At 32.6% G+C, this 23423-nt stretch overlaps 1 protein-coding gene across 2 annotated transcripts in view; it reads left to right on the forward strand.

Annotated features, from left to right (window-relative positions):
* Positions 1–23423, forward strand: part of LOC149895709 (43 kDa receptor-associated protein of the synapse) — a 38419-nt gene that overhangs the window by 11260 nt on the left and 3736 nt on the right. For both annotated transcript variants that reach the window (XM_090118693.1, XM_090118694.1), the window contains exon 10: positions 6800–6990. In XM_090118693.1, the coding sequence (XP_089974819.1) occupies positions 6800–6990 (191 nt within the window). The remainder of the gene's footprint in view (positions 1–6799; positions 6991–23423) is intronic.

Below are 23423 nucleotides of genomic sequence, written 5' to 3' on the forward strand. Positions count from 1 at the left end.
AACAAATCTAAAACACTATTTACTATGGAAAAAAACCAGGAAGGTGAAAAAGATATTTACGATTTCGACGCACTCGACTTTTAGTAAAATATAGTAGGTAAAAATTAAACAATGGTAATGTAAATTCTAAACAAACTACTACCAAAATACAATTAGAACAAAAATCATTTGACTTGTTTATTTCACCCAGAGGCCAGAGGCGGCTCGTGACAAAATTGTATAGGTGTTCACTTGAAATAAAACAACGAAAATACAATAGCGTTCGGGATGATTTATTACAAAAAAATGAGCACCACATTTTATAAATGTCTATAACACTAAAAATTACAAAGTACAGGCTATTTCAAAACGAATTCAATGACTAGGTATCAATAATTAGTAAATCACCGAATTTGCATTCGCGAGCGTAGGTATCCATAGTGTTTGTCACTGACGGTCACTGACCTCTATAACTTATAGTTATAGAGGTCAGTGGTGTTTGTTGTGTAAACATGTATGTATTTGAGTAGTTAGTAGCATATTATATTCTGAATTTCTGATCCATGCCTATTCACTCAAAACTAATAACACTAATGATTTGTAACAGTAAATTATTTCAATAGGTAGGTATTTGAACATTTCCCAACAAGACGTAAGAATAATTATTCGTAGGTATACAAGATACAATAACAAATCTAATACACTATTTATTATTTTATTATTTACTAGCGGTCCGCCCCGGCTTCGCCCGTGGTACATGTTTACGTTTTCTCTCCATAAGAAGTAATAGTTAGAGAGCTAGCGCAAAGCTACCTGTATGTATTTGACCAGACCTGGATTTTTGTGTGTTGATTCCCCTATACCTACTATACATGAGATGAGGAGTCACTAAGCCCAGAGTGGTGGACGGGGCGCGCGCTTAGGTAAGACAGGTGGAAATTTTTGGCGAACTTTGAAACCATTTGACCACGTCTGCCATTTTGATATTTGAAAATAGATTATTATTACTATCGGAAAATAACAATGGCAGACCATTATCACGCGGATAACATTCTGGCAGACACTTATGAAAGTGCTGAAAAAAATACAATTTTGAAAGTATTTGACCAGATCTGCCATTCATATATTTTATTTATTAGGGTCTTAAAAACTTATTTTCGAAACGGCAGACATTTTCATTGCGTACAGACTTCAGCAGACAACAAAACTTTACAGACTTCAGCAGTCAACAAGACTTAGCTTCTACATGGTCAGATGTTATATGTATTACGTTCCCTGACCTTACATCAATGATTTACTTTATTAATGTTTTTATGGTCATTTACATTTAATTTTGAAAACTATGGAATAAAATTTATAAATTTGATGATACAAAACTAAATATACATTTGTAAAGAATCTGAAATATAAAGTTGTGTTGCAAATAACAAATCATCATTTAAATATTTAGTTTATTTCTTTATTTAAGAAACATTTAACAATTACAAAACAACATAAAAAAACACGCATGCATTTATTGAAATGTTCATTCATCATCACTATCGTATGGCGTTGTGTGACTCGTCTTCATAATCCATTGAATCGGATTCTGTAAAAGTAAAACGTAAATTATATAATAAAAGAAATGAGTCATTATAAACTTACCTAGTAAGGCAATGCCTTTGATGTCGCACGATGCCGCCGCGCCGCCAGTGTAGGTACTTCTGCTGCTACATGAAAATATGCTAGGGTTGCAACAAATGGGAAATAAAACAATTGTGATTATTACTATTATGATGTAATCATTTATTCATATTATGTACATTCAAAACAATTGCTATTATTAAATCTGATGTAATTATTTTTTCATAAATATATAATTATTATTAATTACATAATATATTGCACTGTGAAATATTTACGTATCACTTTATTTTTGATGTTCTTAATTGTCTTTTATAAAATTTAAGTGACGCATTCGCATTGGGATCAACAATCCGATAAGAAAAGAATGGAGACAACATATACATAGCTTTGATTTCAATTCTACAGATACAAAATATACAATCTATCTAAAATGATACAACGGATGTTTCCTGCGTTTTCTCGTCAAAATACCGAAACAACGTAATTATTGTATAGTAGTTGGGCGTGAAAGTAAAAAAACAAATGAAAAGTGTTTTCCATATGATTATTTATTAAATTTACGCGATTAAGAATAATTTCAACGATACAATTTAGTAACCGAGAATTCAGAGGATTAAAGAAAATACCTGCCTGATCATTTTATCAAACTCTAAAAGAATTATGGTTATTTCGCATCACTCGGTTTATTAGTTTGGTAATAATTATTAAAGGTAGTTACAACCCTAGCCATTGAGTCGAACGGTAGGCAACACAATATCGACTTTGTGCGGGTACATATGGTACATTTCTTCTTGCTGTGAAGCGTAATTATTATTATTAAGATTTTTTAGGCTATTTTGAATCAGCTGTTCTAATTTAATTCTAGAAATTTATTAAAACGTGATTTTTTTAAAAGTATATTATGAGTTTATAAATACCTCAACCAATAGTTATTGTGTCCTATCCTCATTTCTTTATATCTTGGTAGTTAACTAAAGTGTTAAATTTACATAACCTCAACAACAACATTTACACTGCCACTGCACTAAAACTAAACTAACTAGCTCTCTAGCTATAAGAACCATCCTCGTACTTCAAGGGATATAATAAAAAAAGAATTATCGAAATCGGTTCAGCCGTTCTCGAGTTATGCGCTTACCAACACATTTTGCGATTCATTTGACTAGCGGTCCGCCCCGGCTTCGCCCGTGGTACATGTTTACGTTTTCTCTACATAAGAACCATCCTCGTACTTCAAGGAATATAATAAAAAAGAATTATCGAAATCGGTTCAGCCGTTCTCGAGTTATGCGCTTACCAACACATTTTGCGATTCATTTTTATATATAAGACTAGCGGTCCGCCCCGGCTTCGCCCGTGGTACATAATATTTACGTTTTCTCTACATAAAAACCATCCTCGTACTTCAAGGAATATAATAAAAAAAGAATGATCGAAATCGGTTCAGCCGTTCTCGAGTTATGCGCTTACCAACACATTTTGCAATTCATTTTTATATATAAGATAAGATTATGTGAAAATAACCAGGAAGGTGAAAAACATATTTACGAAAACATAGTAACATAATATGGCTGTCGCTACAATAATTATATTTCAATTTTATCTTTTTATACCTAGTAGAACTGGCCGATGAATAAAAAAAATCGTATTAGAATAAATACAATAAATTACGGAACAAAAAAAGGATTGTAACTGAATTAGGTATGTTTGTTTCTGGGCGCACCGTTTTCGACGACGCGACGCGCGACGTAAGCGTATAGGTATAGGTACCTACTTTGCTAAAACAAACTAATAAAATTGTGTGTCTGTCTGAAAATTCGGAAAAGCATATTTTGCAAGTTTGTAATTACTTTGATAGTTTACCGATTTATAATATGTAATTGTAAAATTTGTAATTGTATAATATATAATTTGCAATGTGGTGAAATTTCATAAAAATCACGGGCCAATTTTTTGTTTTGAATCCCACCGAAAATATAATTGCGTTATTAGAATAATTAATTACTATACCTACCCACGATCAATTATTACAATATAGTCTCAAATGCATACTAGAGAAATATTGCAATTTGATTCAATTAAAATGCATAGCATACAAAAATAAATTCACAACACAAGAAATTCCGCGCGCAAATCATAGCGCGTGTCAATGAAATCAAGAATGTTTTATATCAAGCCGACGCGGACGACGACGCGACGCCGAACAAAAGTACCTACGACGGACGACCACGCTTCGAGTTGCCAAACAACATGAGTAATAAATTGTTTACAAAAAAAACAAGTTTTCCATTTTTCTGTATGAGTAGACAGAACTTCAAAACGCCACCTGCTACGGTTTATATTATGAACGATTGTTATAAAAATAAAAGTTATATTTGTTGGTGTAAACTATTTTATTGATCAATAATTTTGGAATTTAAAATTGTCAACATTGATTACAATAAAACGCAGTTTTATTTTATTACACTATTGTTTTTTTTATCAAAACATGTATTTGAAGTACCATATAATATTATGCTGATCCAAGCATTTTCACTCAAAACTTATATCACTAATGATTTGTAAAAGTAAATTATTTCAATATACATTTCATAACCAACATGTAAGAATAATTATTATTATTCCTACCTACAACAACAAACCTAAAACACTATTTACTATGGGAAAATAACCAGGAAGGTGAAAAACATATTATTATTTACGATTTCGACGCACTCGACTTTTAGTAAAATATAGTAGGTAAACATAATATTATGGTTTTGATTTTTGCTACTAGTATAAGAAAACTGCGTGTTCAAACTACTTGTTTGTCTGTCTGAAAATTCGGAAGTACTTTGGTAGTTTACCGATTTATAATAATATTGTATATATCGTTGTTTAAAAAATATTCAAACACAATAAAATATGATATACTGATTTATCACTGGTTTCAGTGATGAACTGATGAGTCAATTATAGCCACTATACTTTCGTCATACGTGTGTATGATTGATGTGATTTGCAACGTGGTGATATTTCAGAAAAATCACGGGTCAAATTGTCCCACCGAAAATATAACTGCGTTATAAGAATAACTATACCTACGATAAATTATACATAATACAATATAGTCTCAAATGCATACTAGTGAAATATTTTATTTGAATCAATAAAATAAAAAAAAAAAATAAAAAATAATAATAATACAAAAATAAATTCACAACACAAGAAAATCCGCGCGCAAATCATAGCGCGTGACAATGAAATCAAGAACTTTCGAGCCGACGCGGACGACGAAGGAGCCTAACAAAAGTACCTACAATCATAGGCGGCTCGTGACAAAATTGTATGGCCGTGTTCACTTGAAATAAAACAACGAAAATAGGTACCTACAATAGCGTTAGCAGTACAAAAAAAAATGAGCGCCACATTATAAATGTCTATTTATACACTAAAAATTATAGAGTATTTCAAAACGAATTCAAATATTATTTAGCAATAATTAGAAAATCCCCGAATTTGCATTCGTGATCGTATTCATAGTGTTTGTCTACACTAATATTATAAAGAGGAAAACTTTGTTTGTTTGTTTGATTGTAATGAATAGGCTCATAAACTACTGGACATTTTACCAATGTTTGCAAGTTTGTGATTACTTTGATAGTTTACCGATTTATAATAATTGTATACTTATATCATTGTTTAAAAATATTCAAACACAATATGATATAGGTACTGATTTATCACTGGTTTCAGTGATGAACTGATGAGTCAATGTTAGCCACAATACTAATCACTTTCGTCATACATGTGTATGAACTATGATTGATGTGATTTGCAATGTGGTGAAATTTCATAAAAATCACGGGCCAATTTTTTGTTTTGAATCCCACCGAAAATACATATATTACTAATTGCGTTATTAGAATAATTAATTACTATACCCACGATCAATTATTACAATTTACAATATAGTCTCAAATGCATACTAGAGAAACATTGCAATTTGAATCAATTAAAATGCATAGCATACAAAAATAAATTCACAACACAAGAAATTCCGCGCGCAAATCATAGCGCGTGTCAATGAAATCAAGAATGTAATTTTATATCAAGCCGACGAGCGACGACGCCGAACTAAAGTACCTACAGTACCATTTACCTTCAGTGTACAATACAGTTTACAGACCTACGACGGACGAACAATAATGAGTAATAAATAAAAAAAAACATAGTTTCTAAGGTCATTAGTTTTATTTTATTTTATTGTTATTTTCTTTGAACGATTGGAAATGAAATTACTCAATTTTTACACAGAACTTTGATTTATTAGAATTATGCTCATTATGCATAAGATAACGAACGCGAATGCACGACATCTAGCGCGTCAATGTCTAAACATCGCCTTTCGTTTAGACATTGACGCGCTAGATCTGTAATAAGTATATAGTCTATGCGCTAGATGTCGTGCTTTATGTCGTGTTTCGCTTGGCAAAAGTCACGCACACTACTGTAGAAGTGTCAAATTTTTCCGGTATTTTACTGTTGTTTTTCTAAGTAAATATTGTAAATTATTGATTAAAAAGGTCGAACGCGCACACATTTCATTATAGAGAAGTGATAAAATGATTAGTTTTAAAGAAATAGTGTCTGTGTTAAGTGTTTAGAGGTAATCAAAAATGTATGGAGGGACGGTCGGAACATCAACCTTAAGGTGATGCAAGTTTTGAGCAAGTTCTTTTTTTAAAGTGATCGCTCATTCTTCGGCTTTCAAAAAAATATCAATTGAATTTTAGTAGTTTTTTTCATAATTGTTTTGGTAAAAAGGCAGAAAATTTCTAAAAAATCAAAAAACCGTCATAGCTCAATAATCATCCATTTTTGACCCCTGGTTAACTGGACTTAATTTGTTGCAAATGACCTCTAGTATAACCCCTTTGAAGGATCACGTCGAATTTCCAGTCACCCTGTATATTAAATACTAGCGGTCCGCCCCGGCTTCGCCCGTGGTATATATTTCGCAATAAAAGGTAGCCTATGTTCTTTCTCAGGGTCTAAAGATTATCTGTGCCAAATTTCATCAAAATCGGTCCAGTATTTTATGCGTGAAAAACCATACATACATACATACAAACCTTTCCTCTTTATAATATTAGTATAGATTAATGTATACCACGCGACCACTGTAGGGTTGAACAAAATATCTTTTGTTCAGATGCTAGTCCGCCGCGTGCGGCTTCGTCTAGCCGACATATACACAGCGCTCGGCGACAACAACGCGGCCGCTCGCCAACGCAAGGCGGCTGCCGCGTGGGCCGCGCCCGCGTGCGCCAAGTGCCGCGAGCCGCTCGCCGACCGCGCCGAGCCGCTTGCTTCACTGCCCTGCGCGCACATTGTGCACCACGCGTGAGTACACACACACACACACACACACACACACACACACTCACACACACACACTCCCCCCACACACACACATACACACACACACACATTATATACACAGCGCTCGGCGACAACAACGCAGCCGCTCGCCTACATTATACATTATGCCACAGAATACACAATAGTAGCTAAACGCTACAGAACGGACACTCTCCGCCTCCCGCCAAAATTAAACATTACCTCACCCCGCACGATCATGCTATAAATGGTCCGCATTTTTCTGCAAGGACGATACGCAACGAAGATTGACAACATTAATCAAATTGACTTAAAGTAATTTCATTATTTTGGATTTGTGATTATCGTTTTTCGTAGAAAATGGTTAGATATTGTGCTGTTTACGAATGTATTTCATCAGAAAAATGCGAATTTTTTTTACGCTAGTCACAAATGTGCCAACCATAAAGCGTTAACCTTAGCGTTAACACACACATTTCCACTCTCTACAGTGTGACTGTCAAAACGATAATTTTGTATGGAGTGTCCGGGGTGTGATTATACATTAAGCACAAATTATTTATTTATTTTTGATGTATATTTTAGGAGAATCTACAGCTGTATTTTTTAAAATATTATAGGACATTTACAGATCCTCACAGCTGTATATTTCACGTAATGGTACAGTACATTATGCACAGACTTACATATTATATACTTATACTACACACGAACAGAGCTTCATAGAACCGTGCGAATGTCAAAAGAAAACATTTTGCACGTTCTTAAGCAGCTTTATTTCTGTACTACCTATTTTTTTTTTTTTTTTTTTTTTTTATGGTAGAAGAAGGCAAACGAGCCGACGCCTTGCCTGATGGTAAGCTAAGTGCGCCGCCCATAGACTATTTATTTACTTATGTACTACTTATACGTTGTATTTAAACAATCTTTATTACAAAAAATATAATATGTATCACGAAAAGGGCTACAATGTCTTACGACATTGAACAATTTTGACTACAATAGGGTAAAACCGGGATAGATGCCGCACTGGGATAGATGCCTCATTTTCAAAAAACCTAACTTCCCAAACTCGTGACTACGAATTAATAATTTAAATAGGAGCTGCTATCACCCCGCACCTCTGTTACGCATGAGCTGTTGTTTGGTGAAGACGTGTTTTGCTAGTGCGTATTATTATCTGCGCGGCGAACTTCACGAATACGTCAAATTTTGAAGGGTTAATATTTGCCTTTGCATAACTTTATAAGTATTAATAAATTTCATTATATTTCTTATTGTGTCAATACACTGGTTCATTAAGTATATATCTAAGTGTAAATAGTCTCTCTTTTATGTTTGTTTAATAAAAAAAATACTAGGGAAACTATCCTTATCAAAAAGTATAGTTGCCCTGCTTTTTCGATTCAATAAATATATACATGTTATTATCGATAAACACACATGCAGTTTATATTTTTAATTGAGTACATCAAAGGTTTTCTGTATGTTAACCGATTTTACTTGTTAAATTTGCTTTTTTATTGTTATGTATACTTACTTATTTATGATTTGACCTTATACTGATTGTAGCAGAACCATGCCACGAAAATACAAAAGAAAAGAAGGAGTGCGACCGCGAGTATATTCTTGGACAACAGAACAACTAGATTTAGTTATGTAAACAAGATATTTGCTGGTTTATCATTGAAATTTTATTTGATTTCGCGTTTATAGAGTATGTAAGGCATCTATCCCACTCTGCAGGCATCTATACTCCATAGTATTTTCATAATGGGGCAACTATCCATAGGTAGGCCATCTATCCCCAAAAAAGGTGTTCTACAAAAATTGTTATTACACTTTATCTATAAATGATAGGATAAAAAATATACATAGTAATTCAAAACAGATAACTAACCTAGCTATTCATGCAAAGTGTTCGTATAAGATTCATATTTTTTAAATTATGAGCCTATTTCAAAAAGTGGGGCATCTATCCCGCTTTTACCCTAAACATCTATATCACAGAAGTTTTTTTCTTTTCAAAAGATGATAAATTTAATTATGTATTTTTAAATCTTTTTTTATAAATGTTGTATACGCCTGCTTTATGGCCTGTTAAAGTAAATTTATTTATTATCTGTGTTATTCTAAATTGCGTGCCTTCCTGTGAGGTGTATAATCTATGGTCTCTCTCTGCTCCGTGACATTATAGCGACTGCATGTGTTCCCGGTATTTTTACTTAGAAATAAAGTTAATTTAAAGTAATCAGTGTTTGTGACTCATTAACCCCATCAGGTTATGGGCCCAGATAGCTCAGAAACAAAGAAAGTGCGAAATCTCGTTGTAAAATCAGTGAATAAAACATTACATGTGAACTTAACCTCAAACCGGCAACGTGACTTTTGTTAATACAAACTTTTGTGTTGAAAGTGAATAAATTCAAACAAAATGGCAACAAATAACCAATCGGCATTAATTGAAAAGCTATCCGGTCGGGAAAACTATGCAACTTGGCGGTTTGCAATGCAAACATATCTACAACATGAGGAGTTGTGGGACTGCATAGAATCTTACATGGAATCAGATCCAAAACGAGATACTAAGGCGAGAACAAAGATAATCCTCTCAGTGGATCCCACGAACTATGTGCATACCCAAGAGGCTCGCACCGCCAAAGAAGTTTGGGATAAATTGTCCTCAACATTTGATGACTCTGGGCTGACACGCAGAGTTGGGCTACTGCGTGATTTATGTAACACGTCACTAACTGAATGTCAAAATGTAGAGGAGTATGTAAGCAGAATAATGAACACAGCTCATAAACTCAGAAACATTGGTTTCAAAGTGGACGACGAGTGGCTAGGTACTATGTTGCTCTCAGGTCTGCCCGAAAGCTACAAACCAATGATAATGGCCATTGAAAGCTCAGGCACAACTATTACTTCAGATTCTGTAAAGGCAAAATTATTACAGGATGTCAGACCATATGAAAATGAGTCAAATGCATTCGCAGTTAACAAAAAATTTCAGAAAAATTTCAAGAGGCATTCTAAAGGACCTAGGTGCTACACCTGTAATAAATATGGACACAAAAGCCCAGAATGCAAATTGAAAAATAAAGAAGTATCACAAAATTCCAGTAGTTCATCATATGCTGCTGTATTTACTGCGACAACTGCACAGTGTGATGCCTGGTATGTGGACTCAGGTGCATCCTCACATATGGTCAAAGACAAGAGTTTGCTTCAGAATGAGACTACTTCCGTTATAAAGAATATAAGAGTAGCAGATAACAGAGTATTATCAGTGCAATGCTCAGGGCAAGTGAGCTTAAATACTTACAATGAAAAAGGTCAAGAAAATAAGGTACTGTTTACAAATGTATTACATGTTCCTGAATTAACTACAAACTTACTATCTGTAAGTCAGATTATTCGCTGTGGTGGCCAAGTAAGATTTGACAAAACTGGCTGTGTTATTATGAACAATAAAAATCAGATAGTAGCAACAGCTAGTATTATCAACAACATGTACCGGCTGAACATGCCCGGAGGAGGCTATGCATGCATGTCCGATGTTGAAGAAAATGATGCATATTTGTGGCATCAACGTATGGGTCACCTGAATTTCAGTGACTTAGATAAATTATTGGAAAATACTGAAGGTATGAAAGTACTAAAGAAAAGTGTTAACAATTTAACATGCATAACATGCATAGAAGGAAAACAAGCGAGACTGCCTTTCAAAAATAAAGGAACAAGGGCTACAAAACTCCTTGAACTTGTGCATTCCGATGTATGTGGGCCCATGGAGACAGAATCTCTCGGTGGAGCTAAGTACTTTCTCACTTTTATCGACGATTTTTCTAAAAATGTATTTGTTTATTTCTTAAAGCACAAATCAGAGGTGCTTGATAAATTTAAAGAATTCAAAAATTTTGTAGAGAAACAATTGGAATGTAAAATCAAATGTCTACGCACTGATAATGGCCTTGAATATATTAATAAGAATATTTCTGATCTTTTAAAAAGTAATGGAATCACACATCAAACTACTGTGCCCTATACACCACAGCAAAATGGTGTCGCTGAAAGACTTAATAGAACATTAGTAGAAAAAGCCAAGTGTATGTTACTCAATGCAAAATTATCTAAAAGATACTGGGCTGAAGCTATCCATACGGCTGCTTATCTACTAAATAGAATACCAACTAAGTCATTAGATTATAAAACTCCTCAAGAAGTATGGACGGGAAATAAACCAAGTGTTAGTCACCTACGTGTATTTGGATGTGAAGCGATGGTACACCTACCAAAAGAGAAAAGAAAGAAATGGGATCCAAAAGCACAGAAAGCAATATTTACTGGTTATTGTACTAATACCAAGGGTTACAGGTTTGTCATTCCTACATCTGGACTGGTTGTGAAGAGCAGAGATGCAGTCTTCCTAGAATCAACTGTAACAAGAAACTATGTTCCGGTGGACTTAACTGAAGCAAAGGACGAGTCTCTAGATGAAGAGCTTCCTTCAGACAGCACAAAGTCAAGTTCCACAAACACAGTGAGTAATTATGATGAATATGATTCTTATGACTCATCGTCAGACAGTATTTATGTACCAGATACAAATATTAATAACCTGCCCGATCCAAACATAACATTAAGACCAAGAAATAAACAGTTGCACTCTAAATTAAAAGATTTTGGAACATATTTATGCTATAATGAAGGAATTTTAGATGTACCTTTAACCTACATTGATGCAATTACATCAGCTGATTCTGAGAAGTGGAAAATGTCAATAAGTGAGGAATTACAATCTCATAGTGAAAACCAGACATGGACATTGGTTGAGAAACCTGAAAATGCCAAAGTGATTGGATGCAAATGGGTATTCAGAATAAAGGATGAGCCAACAGGTCCACGGTACAAGTCTCGTCTGTGTGCAAAAGGCTATGCACAAACGAAGGGGATCGACTATGATGAAACCTTCTCACCTACTGTCAGGTATGACTCTATCCGTTCACTTTTATCAATAGCTGCTGAACAAAACTTAGAAATAATGCAATTTGATATAAAAACAGCATTTCTTTATGGAGAGTTAAAAGAACAAATATTCATGGTTCCACCTGAGGGCTTAGAATGTTTGCCTAATACTGTATGTAAACTTAATAAATCACTTTATGGCCTCAAACAAGCTCCTAGGTGCTGGAACACTAAATTTAATATAGTTTTACAAAAATTTGGTTTTGTCAAAAGCTTAGCTGATCAGTGTGTCTATATTGGTCAAGTTAATGAAATTAAATGTTATTTATGCCTTTATGTGGATGATGGTCTTTTAATGTCAAAAGATAAGATGATTTTGAAAGAAGTAATTGATGAATTGAAAACAAGCTTTAATATAAAGACTTGTACACCTTCTAACTTTGTTGGTATGCAAATAGAAAGAAATAAAAGACATATTTTTATTCATCAAAGTAAATATATTGAAAAACTGTTGGAAAGGTTCAACATGAGCAGTGCTAACCCTAACTCTGTTCCAGCTGATCCTCATGTAAAGTTACAGAAAAATGAGACGATGCTTGCATACAAGCTACCATACAGAGAAGCAGTTGGATCACTTATACACCTAGCAACTGTAAGCAGACCAGACATTATGTTTGCAGTCAGTCTGGTAAGTCAGTTTTTGCACAATTATAATGAGTCTCACTGGAATGCCGTAAAGAAAATATTAAAATATTTAAGAGGAACCATTGATTTTGGTCTATGCTATCAATGTAAGCCACAGACCTCAGATTTAATTGGCTATAGCGATGCTGATTATGCTAATGATGTTATATCAAGGCGTTCCATGACAGGCTATGTGTTCATGAAAAGTGGAGCTGCGATCACATGGTCCAGTCAACGCCAACATAGTGTAGCCTTGTCAACTACTGAGGCGGAATTTATGGCTGCCTGTGCGGCCACCAAAGAATTAATGTGGTTAAAACAATTATTGTGTGATTTAGGAGAATACAAACAAAGTTCTGTGTGTTTAAATATTGACAATCAAAGTGCTATAAATGTAATTAAAAATAGTGAATTTCATAAACGCTGTAAACATATTGATATTAAGTATAATTTTGTGAAAGAAAAATATAATGAAAAGATTATTTCTTTAAAGTATGTTAGTACAGATCATCAATTTGCTGATATTTTAACTAAAGCGTTACCTCGAGATAGATTTAAATTGTTAAGATGTAATATTGGTATGTCAAATCTAGGAACTTAAAGTGTTTGTATTCCGATATAGATTTAAGTTGAATAAATGTAATATTGGTATGTTAAATTTGAAAACTTTGAATGTTTGTATAGCAAGATAGACTTAAGATTAAAAGTAAATTTGGTATGTTAAATAAAAGGTGAATATTAAGTTCTGTTATAATAAGAAGTAAATTGTTATGTTAAACTTATGTATATGTGAAGTTGAAACTTTTTGTTTATATTTTCTTTGTGGAAGGCTCTTATTTGAAGGGAGTGTTAAAGTAAATTTATTTATTATCTGTGTTATTCTAAATTGCGTGCCTTCCTGTGAGGTGTATAATCTATGGTCTCTCTCTGCTCCGTGACATTATAGCGACTGCATGTGTTCCCGGTATTTTTACTTAGAAATAAAGTTAATTTAAAGTAATCAGTGTTTGTGACTCATTAACCCCATCATGGCCAATTCAGATTAAGAAATAATATTAATGTATTTATGTGAATTGTAATTGTGTCATTATTGGTGTATCAAATAAAATAAATAAATTATATTATACAGGGTGTACCAAAAAGTAGTGATGAACGGAAGCTGAGAGGTAGAGGACCTAAAGGGCTATCCGAATCACCCCCATGTATGTTATGCGATTTTTCGTATTTTCGGAGTTATGACGTTTTTTTCAATTTTTCACCTATCGCCGAGTACGATGATATTTTCACTCATGCTGACGTCAATGATTGCGGAAGATGCTTGATTTTTTTTGTGTGCTAAGCTGAAAGATAGGCCAATTCAGTATGGTAACATTTACTATCGTTAGATCTTTGAATGGAATAAAAAAAAGAATTAAATGGCAAGAAAGATAAAATTACCCAGTATGTTCACCACTTCAAGGGCCCGTAAAAAAATAAAATCACATAAAAAAAGTTTTCCGTTTGACTTTTAAAAACTTGCTCTATCTATCAGATAGCTACCCTGAAAATTTCATTTAATTATTCAGAAAGCTTCAATCGAAAAATTTAAATCAAAATGTGGTAAGTGCAAAAATTGAATTAACTTGATGATCATTAAAACCAATAAATAGGTGTTTAATTACCAGAAATTTTTAAAATAACCCCGCTGTTGCTCAATGCAAGTGCGACATCACCGTAAAAAGTTGTCTTTTAAATGTCTGAATGCCCTTTTATCATTTTTAATGGTTTCTTCTGCTACTATGAATTTCCGGGTTATTTCGTCCAAATTGTGGCAGTCTCTCGTCTTTGTAGTATCCCCAAGGAAAAAAATCAATAGGGTTTATGTCCGGGGACCGTGCAGGCCAGGCTAAAGGGCAAAGATACCCTGAAAGATGGATTGGTCGTTGCAGCCTGCGCATGCGCCGGTGATGCCTGCCTTAAAGCCTGGCCTCTACGGTCCCTCGACCTAAACCCCATTGATTTGTTTCAATGGGAATACTAAAAAGACCTCGGCTACTTGAGAAAATGCCATCATCATCATCATCATGCCGTCAGGAAATATAGATAAGGAAAATTTGTATAAGTCAGGAAAATGTATATAAGCCAGGAAAATATTTATACGCCAGGAAAATTTCTATACGCCTATAAATTTTTCTCACGTATACAAATTTTCCTTTCTTATGGAAATTTTCCCGACTTATCGTAATTTTCCCGACTTATCGTAATTTTCCTGACTTAGAAATTTTCCTCACGTATAGAAATTTTCCTTTCTTATGGAAATTTTCCCGACATCGTAATTTTCCTGACGTATAGAAATTTTCCTGGCTTATACAATTTTTCCTGACGGACAGAAATTTTCCTGGCTTATAGAAATTTTTCTTTCTTATGGAAATTCTCCAGCTTATAGAAATTTTCCTGACTTATGGAAATTTTCCTGACTTATACAAATTTTTCCTGACTTATCGTAATTTACCCGACTAATGGATTTTTCCTGGTGTATATAAATTTTCCTGGCGTATAAAAATTTTCCTGGCTTATAAACATTTTCCTGACTTATACAAATTTTCCTTATCTATATAAATTTTCCTAACGTATTGAAATTTTCCCGACTTATGGAAATTTTCCTTTCTTATCGTAATTTTTCTGTCAATCGAAATTTCCCTAACTACTGTTAAGGTGGATGTTCCGACCGTCCCTCCATACATTTTTGATGACGACTAAACACTTAACACAGACACTATTTCTTTAAAACTAATCATTTTATCACTTCTCTACAATGAAATGTGTCCGCGTTCGACCTTTTTAATCAATAACTTACATTATTTACTTAGAAAAACAACAGTGAAATACCGGCAAAATTTTACACTTCTACAGTATTCTATAATGTAAATATTGATATAATTTGCCTAACGGAAACATTTATAAAAAGAGGTTGTGAAAGTATATTAAAAATTCCAGGTTACAAAATGGCTTCATCATACTCAAGGACAAAAAATAGGGGTGGCTCTTGTATATTAGTTTATAATAATATAGTATTTAAAGAAATTACTTGGCTACACAAAATAGCTACGGTAGATGTTTTTGAATGTTGTGGGATCGAAATTCAACGGTTAAAATTAGTAATTATCTGTATATATAGAACTCCAAATAGCGATCCTTACATATTTATTAATAAATTAGATTCTATCTTAAATACTCTCTATAAGAAAAGTAAAAATAACAGTAAACTGGTACTATGCGGTGACTGGAATATAGATCTCCTTAAACAAAGTAAAATAGTACGTGAAATAAATAGTCTACTTAATAATTATAACTTGCAATCTCACATCAACGTTCCCACAAGGAAATCTTCTTGTTTGGACCTAATAATTAGTAATATCAGAAATGCAAATGCTCAAACACATTTACTTTCACTCTCTGACCATGAAACCGGACAAAGCTTGACTTTTCAAACAAAAATGACAAAGATAGCGATACCCTTCTTTGAATTCAAACGAGATTATAATAAAGATAATATTAGAAAATTTCTACAAGCTGTAGCATCGCTTTCATTCACTGAAACATACGAACATGCTCAAGATGTTAATGAGGCATATAATGCATTCCATAGTATTTTTAAGTTATTTTACGACTTATGTTTTCCAATTATTAAAATAAAATCACAGAATAGATCCAAAAGGGAATGCTGGCTTACTAAAGGAATTAGAAGATCATGTCTGACTAAAAGAAGATTATTCATAATTAACATGCTATCGCGGAGTAATAGATCAAATCATGACAAACAGTTAAAAAAATACACAAAACTACTTAGAAAATGCATACACACTTCAAAACGAATCAATAATTTAAAATATATTCATAATCATAATAACAAGTGCAAAGCTGCGTGGAATCTTATAAAAGAGAATGTAAATGAGTGTGAACACAAAAACGATATTAATGTCATTGAAACGAACACATTAACAACTGACCAACCAAATATCATTTGCGAATTATTCAATAATTATTTTATAAATAATATAAATTTACAGCCAGAAGATGACATTAATATTCATAAACAGATTTTTAACAATAATACTAATAATATAATGAATTCAATTTACTTAACGCCCACAGACTCATGTGAAATATCTAAGATAATTATGTCACTAAATAATACAAACGCCGTTGGATATGATGGGTTAAGAACCGGTATTTTAAAGAAATGTGCTGAAATAATAAGCCATCCAATCTCATTCTTAATAAATCTTTCATTTGAAACAGGTATATATCCTACTATGTTGAAATACTCGGTAGTAAAACCAATGTTTAAAAAAGATAATCCCCGAGATCTAAATAACTATAGACCCATAACACTGATACCTATCATAGCTAAAATATTTGAAAAGGCTATAATTAAAAGGTTAAACAGCTTTTTTGAAAAAAACAAAATTCTCTCAAATATGCAATTTGGATTTCGAAACGGTAGTTCCACGACATTAGCTTGCTTTAATATGACGAAACTTATAATGGACAGTCTTAATGACAAAATACCCATTAATGCCCTATTGCTTGATATGTCTAAGGCATTTGACAACGTAAATCATAGCAAGTTACTCTATAAACTCTATAATTATGGTATAAGAGGAAAAGCATATGACTTAATGGATTCGTACCTGAGTGATAGACAACAATGCACTGAAATTACGAAAATTGATGGAAATTTGAAACGCACTTACTGCTCTAAGTACAGAAACATTGAACGAGGTGTGCCTCAAGGCAGTATAATAGGTCCATTTTTATTTTTGACGTATATCAATGACCTGCCAATGTATCTCGACTGTCCATGTGTTTTGTATGCGGACGATACGACTATTTTTGTGCAGTGTACCAATGTTAATACATACGAAACAGAAATAAACAATATACTTCAAAAAACAATACATTGGTTACAATCCAATAATCTTCAAGTAAATTTACAAAAAACAAATTTTATTCAGTTCTGCCCGTATAATGGAATAACTCATAACCTAACAGTAAAATACAAAGAACATATAATACAAGAAGTCGAAACAGCTAAATTTCTTGGGGTAATCTATGATAAACACTGTAACTGGAAGTCGCATATTGATATGGTCTGCACGAAGCTTGATAGATTTGTTTATGTAATAAGGCGGTTAAGACAGACGATATCAAGGGAAGCAGCGATAACGGCCTACTACGGCTATGTATCATCAGTCTTGTCATATGGTATTATAATTTGGGGCAATTCGGTTGAGTTTGACAGAGCATTTAAATTACAAAAAAAGTGCATAAGAGCTATTTGTAATGTTGGGCCTACTGTGAGTTGTAGGGAACTTTTTAAAAACTTGAGAATCCTGCCTCTTGCATGTATATATATCAAAGAAATTTGTATTTTCATAAAAAAAAATCCTCAATATTTTAAACTTAATAAAGAAATTGGAAAATTAACAAGATATCCAAACAAATTGTTTTTACCGAGGCCTAAATTAACTTTGTACAAAAAAAATGTTCCTTACATAGGTATTCAGATATTTAATAAAATTCCAAAAGACCTGCAAGGGGTTCCTCTTCCAGGATTTAAAAATAAATTAATTAAATACTTGTTAGAGAATTGTTTTTACAACTTAAATGAATTTCTGTATAATATGAAAAATGTATAAATAATATAAAATAATGATTTTGATATTTGATTGACTGTATGACTATGATTTATGTATAAAACTAATTTTAACTGACAATACTCCTGACTCGTCTTATTAAATTGTAACTAACTTATCATTCTCATTCATTTTGTGAATTAATAATAATTATTGTATGCTATGTAACTATAGTAAAAACATGAATGTTCCTTAATTTTCATCTTAATATCTTTGTATGTACCATGTTTTTATGCAATAAATGATTTATTTATTTATTTATTTATTTTATTTACAGTAGTGTGCGTGACTTTTGCCAAGCGAAACACGACATAAAGCACGACATCTAGTAAACGAATGGCGATGTTTAGACATAGACGCGCTAGATGTCGTGCATTCGCGTTCGTTATCTTATACATAATTCGCATAATTCTAATAAATCAAAGTTCAAAGAAAATAACAATAAAATAAAATAAAACTAATGACTTTAGAAACTATGTTTTTTTTTGTAAACAATTTATTACTCATTATTGTTCGTCCGTCGTAGGTCTGTAAACTGTATTGTACACTGAATGTAAATGGTACTGTAGGTACTTTAGTTCGGCGTCGTCGTCGGCTTGATATAAAATTACATTCTTGATTTCATTGACACGCGCTATGATTTGCGCGCGGAATTTCTTGTGTTGTGAATTTATTTTTGTATGCTATGCATTTTAATTGATTCAAATTGCAATATTTCTCTAGTATGCATTTGAGACTATATTGTAAATTGTAATAATTGATCGTGGGTATAGTAATTAATTATTCTAATAACGCAATTAGTAATATATGTATTTTCGGTGGGATTCAAAACAAAAAATTGGCCCGTGATTTTTATGAAATTTCACCACATTGCAAATCACATCAATCATAGTTCATACACATGTATGACGAAAGTGATTAGTATTGTGGCTAACATTGACTCATCAGTTCATCACTGAAACCAGTGATAAATCAGTACCTATATCATATTGTGTTTGAATATTTTTAAACAATGATATAAGTATACAATTATTATAAATCGATAAACTATCAAAGTAATCACAAACTTGCAAACATTGGTAAAATATGCTTTAGCGAATTTTCAGACAGACACACAATTTTATTACTTAGTTTGTTTTAGCAAAGTAGGTACCTACTCCGTTTACGTCACGCGTCGGCCGTCGCGTCGTCGAAAACGGTGCACCCAGAAACAAACATACCTAATTACCTAATTCAGTTTCAATCCTTCTTTTGTTCCAATACGATTTTTTTTCCTGATAGCTAATAGCAAAACCATATGTTACTTTGTTTTCGTAAATATGTTTTTCACCTTCCTGGTTATTTTCACATAATGAAATATAATAAAATAATAAATAGTGTATTAGATTTGTTATTGTATCTTGTATACGAATTATTCTTACTTGTTGGTTATGAAATGTTCAAATAAGGTAACGGCACCAGTGGTGGACAAGCATCCAGTAATGGACAAAATAAATATTAAATTTAAATATTAGGACCAAAATTAACGTTATATAATTTGGCAATACTTAAAATAAAAGTTTGGTTCATAAGCTATCAAAATACGACATTTCATCTTATTCGGCCAAAATGTTTGAAGATGGCAGAACGTTATGTTTAGTTGCTGCGACTCGTTTCGAAGAAATCCGTTTTTACTAAGAAAATCCTTAAGGAAGTGAGGACTCAATTTTGGTTATAAGAATTTTTGTATAAATGTCAGCAAAATTTTATATTACTTTTATTTATAGTAGTTAAGTGTACAAAATATTACACGATTTAGTATCATGATAGGTTATGTTGTTTAAATAAAATTCATCAGTGTCCATAACTGGATTTAATTCTATGGATATATCCATTTATGGACATATGTCGAAAATAAACTTTTTTTAAAGGTACTAATTACATGCGCTTTTCTGTATTGTCTTTTCTTTCTGATTAATAATATACCTATCACGACCATTTCAAACAAAGGGTTCCAATATTGTACAACAATTGTCCATGACTGGATTTGCTTTGGTTCCTATAATGGACATTGATATTTTTTGTTAAAATTACACTAATGGGTCCAACAACATAATATCTATCTAAACATGAAGAATATATTTTAGAACAATGGGTCATTATTGCTGTGCGACTCGTTCTCGGCTTCATTCTCTATCACTGCGTAGAAAAGTCGCATACTTATGCGTATTGTAACGCATCTATCATAGAGAGTTCTCTGATGAACTGTTTGGATCGTTGTCTGCTGCTAAATTTCACCACCATATAGCACACACGCTTAAATTTCATCCACACCATCTTGACAACAGTTTAAAAAAAGCTTTTTGTCTCGTGCTACAATTTGGAATCCATATCGATGGACCGATCAGATTAAGGCTGCTGGCGGATTCAGATTGGCGATTCACTTCACGAGTGTAGCGGAATGCCAGGAAACAGAGAGATATGGCGGAACATCGTGAAGCGGGTAACATCTACCCCCCTAGAGTGATATGACGAAGAAGAAGAAGTCCCAAAATGGATGGAATGGCAGTACTTTTTTTAGTTATATTTTTCATCCCTGACTTATTGAGAAAAAAAACCATATTGGTGTAACTCGTATTTAACGATGCATTTGTCCAATTTTTGCATAGAAAATGGAAATTAAGACTGTTTTAAATATTATAAGTATGCAAAATAATTAATAAGTACTATTTTTTATAAATATATCTCCGATTTATTGTATTCCAATCATCATTTTCAAGATTCTATTGATAACTATAAGTCTTCTCCAAGTGTAGATAAGTGGAGAAACCACATTAGGTACAGTCCATAAATGGGTGTTCATAACTGGATGTTGTCCAAAACTGGGTGTCCATCATTAGATTTCTCACTGTCCAACACTGGTGCAAAAAAGTGGTTTTTTAATTTATAAATAACTTCATTATTTATGCATTGTAATCTTTTTTCTAACATTGGTTACGTTAAACTAACATTTAACTAAAGGTATAACTAAACAATATCCAATAAAGTTAAAAAACCTACGAGAAATTTGTAAAAAACTTCAATTTTTTCCTTAATCTGTACAAGACTGGTGCCGTTACGTTACCTATTGAAATAATTTACTGTTACAAATCATTAGTGTTATTAGTTTTGAGTGAATAGGCATGGATCAGAAATTCAGAATATTATATGCTACTAACTACTCAAATACATACATGTTTTGATAAAAAAAAAACAATAGATAAAACTGCGTTTTATTGTAATCAATTTTGACATTATTTATTTTCCAAAATTAATGATGAATAAAATAGTTTACGCCAACAAATATGTATAACTTTTATTTTTATAACAATCGTTCATACCGTAGCAGGTAGCGTTTTGAGTCTCACGCAACGTTGCCGCATCGTATGACAGCAGCAATTGCACGCGACGTTGCCATTCCTTTAGTATAAACAAACACTATGGATACCTACGCGTAGGTACGCTCGCGAATGCAAATTCGGTGATTTACTAATTATTGATAATCATTGAATTCGTTTTGAAATAGCCTGTACTTTGTAATTTTTAGTGTTATAGACATTTATAAAATGTGGTGCTCATTTTTTTTTGTAATAAATTATCCCGCTACGCTATTGTATTTTCGTTGTTTTATTTCAAGTGAACACTCATACAATTTTGTCACGAGCCGCCTCTGGCCTCTGGGTGAAATCAACCAGTCAAATGATTTTTGTTCTAATTGTATTTTGGTAGTAGTTTGTTTAGAATTTACATTACCATTGTTTAATTTTTATTTTGTATTTGCAGTAAAATAAAAAGATGAAAAACTTCATTAGGTATATTGTACGACACCTCACTCTGAATCGCGCTAGCGAAATTTTTTCGTTACAGAGCACATATACAACTTTCGGACAATCTTCATTGAGGCCGGCCGGCAAATCGAGTATGTCGAGAAACTTCACTTATTCGATGGAGGTATTCTACCTTCCTTCCTCCACAGTTGTGGGACCCCGACGTGAATTGAACACGCAGCTTTCTGATACTAGTAGCTAAAATCAAAACCACAGACATATGTCTGTGATCAAAACCATAATAATATTTTTACCTACTATATTTTACTAAAAGTCGAGTGCGTCGAAATCGTAAATATCTTTTTCACCTTCCTGGCTTTTTTTCCATAGTAAATAGTGTTTTTGATTTGTTGTTGTATGAATAATTATTCTTACTTGTTGGTTATGAAATGTATATTGAAATAATTTACTTTTACAAATCATTAGTGATATTAGTTTTGAGTGAAAATGCTTGGATCAGCATAATATCATATATGCTACTTAAAATACATGTTTTGATAAAAAAAAAAACAATAGTGTAATGTAGGTAATAAAATAAAACTGCGTTTTATTGTAGGTAATCAATTTTGACATTATTTATTTCCCAAAATTACAATAAAATAGTTTACGCCAACAAATATAATTTTTATTTTTATAACAATCCTACTTCCTACTAATGCGAAAGTTTGTGAGGATGTGTACACATTGAATAGGTTTTATCCCGGAAATCCCACGGGAACGGGAACTATACGGGTTTTTTTTTGAAAATGCGGGCGGAAAGCTAATCGTTCATAATATAAACCGTAGCAGGTGGCGTTTTGAAGTTTTGTCTACCCATACAGAAAAATGAAAACCACAGGAGATTGCCCAAGTGACTATGGCACTTGGTATCGCAATCAAACTTATTGTGTCAAGATGAAATATAGCTCAATTTAAAGCTTGATGTTACTACTTTTAGATATGATTAAAGTTTTTATGTAAATAAGCCGCAGTTCGCGACAATAAAAATAAAACAATAGTTTTATTCAACACTTCAAAAAACTACTTAATCGAGTTTAAACTAACGATGAACGTTAAGTTTTACATTTATTACATAGGTAATATTTTAATTTACAAGACAAATGTGAAAAGTAAATCGTAATTTAAACATTATTTCAAAATAACATCGAACAATGCGTCGAACACATTCATTTGACATTTCAAATAGAAACTATGACATATGACGTTTGCAAGAGAGATAGATATAGGTATGTGTCAAAACAAAACTTTTACTTTTATT

The sequence above is a fragment of the Colias eurytheme genome, chromosome 30 (genome assembly GCF_061535395.1).
Source record: "Colias eurytheme isolate Ceu_HAF_F1 chromosome 30, ilColEury1 Martin Lab GWU primary, whole genome shotgun sequence".
Taxonomy (NCBI): Eukaryota; Metazoa; Arthropoda; class Insecta; order Lepidoptera; family Pieridae; genus Colias; species Colias eurytheme.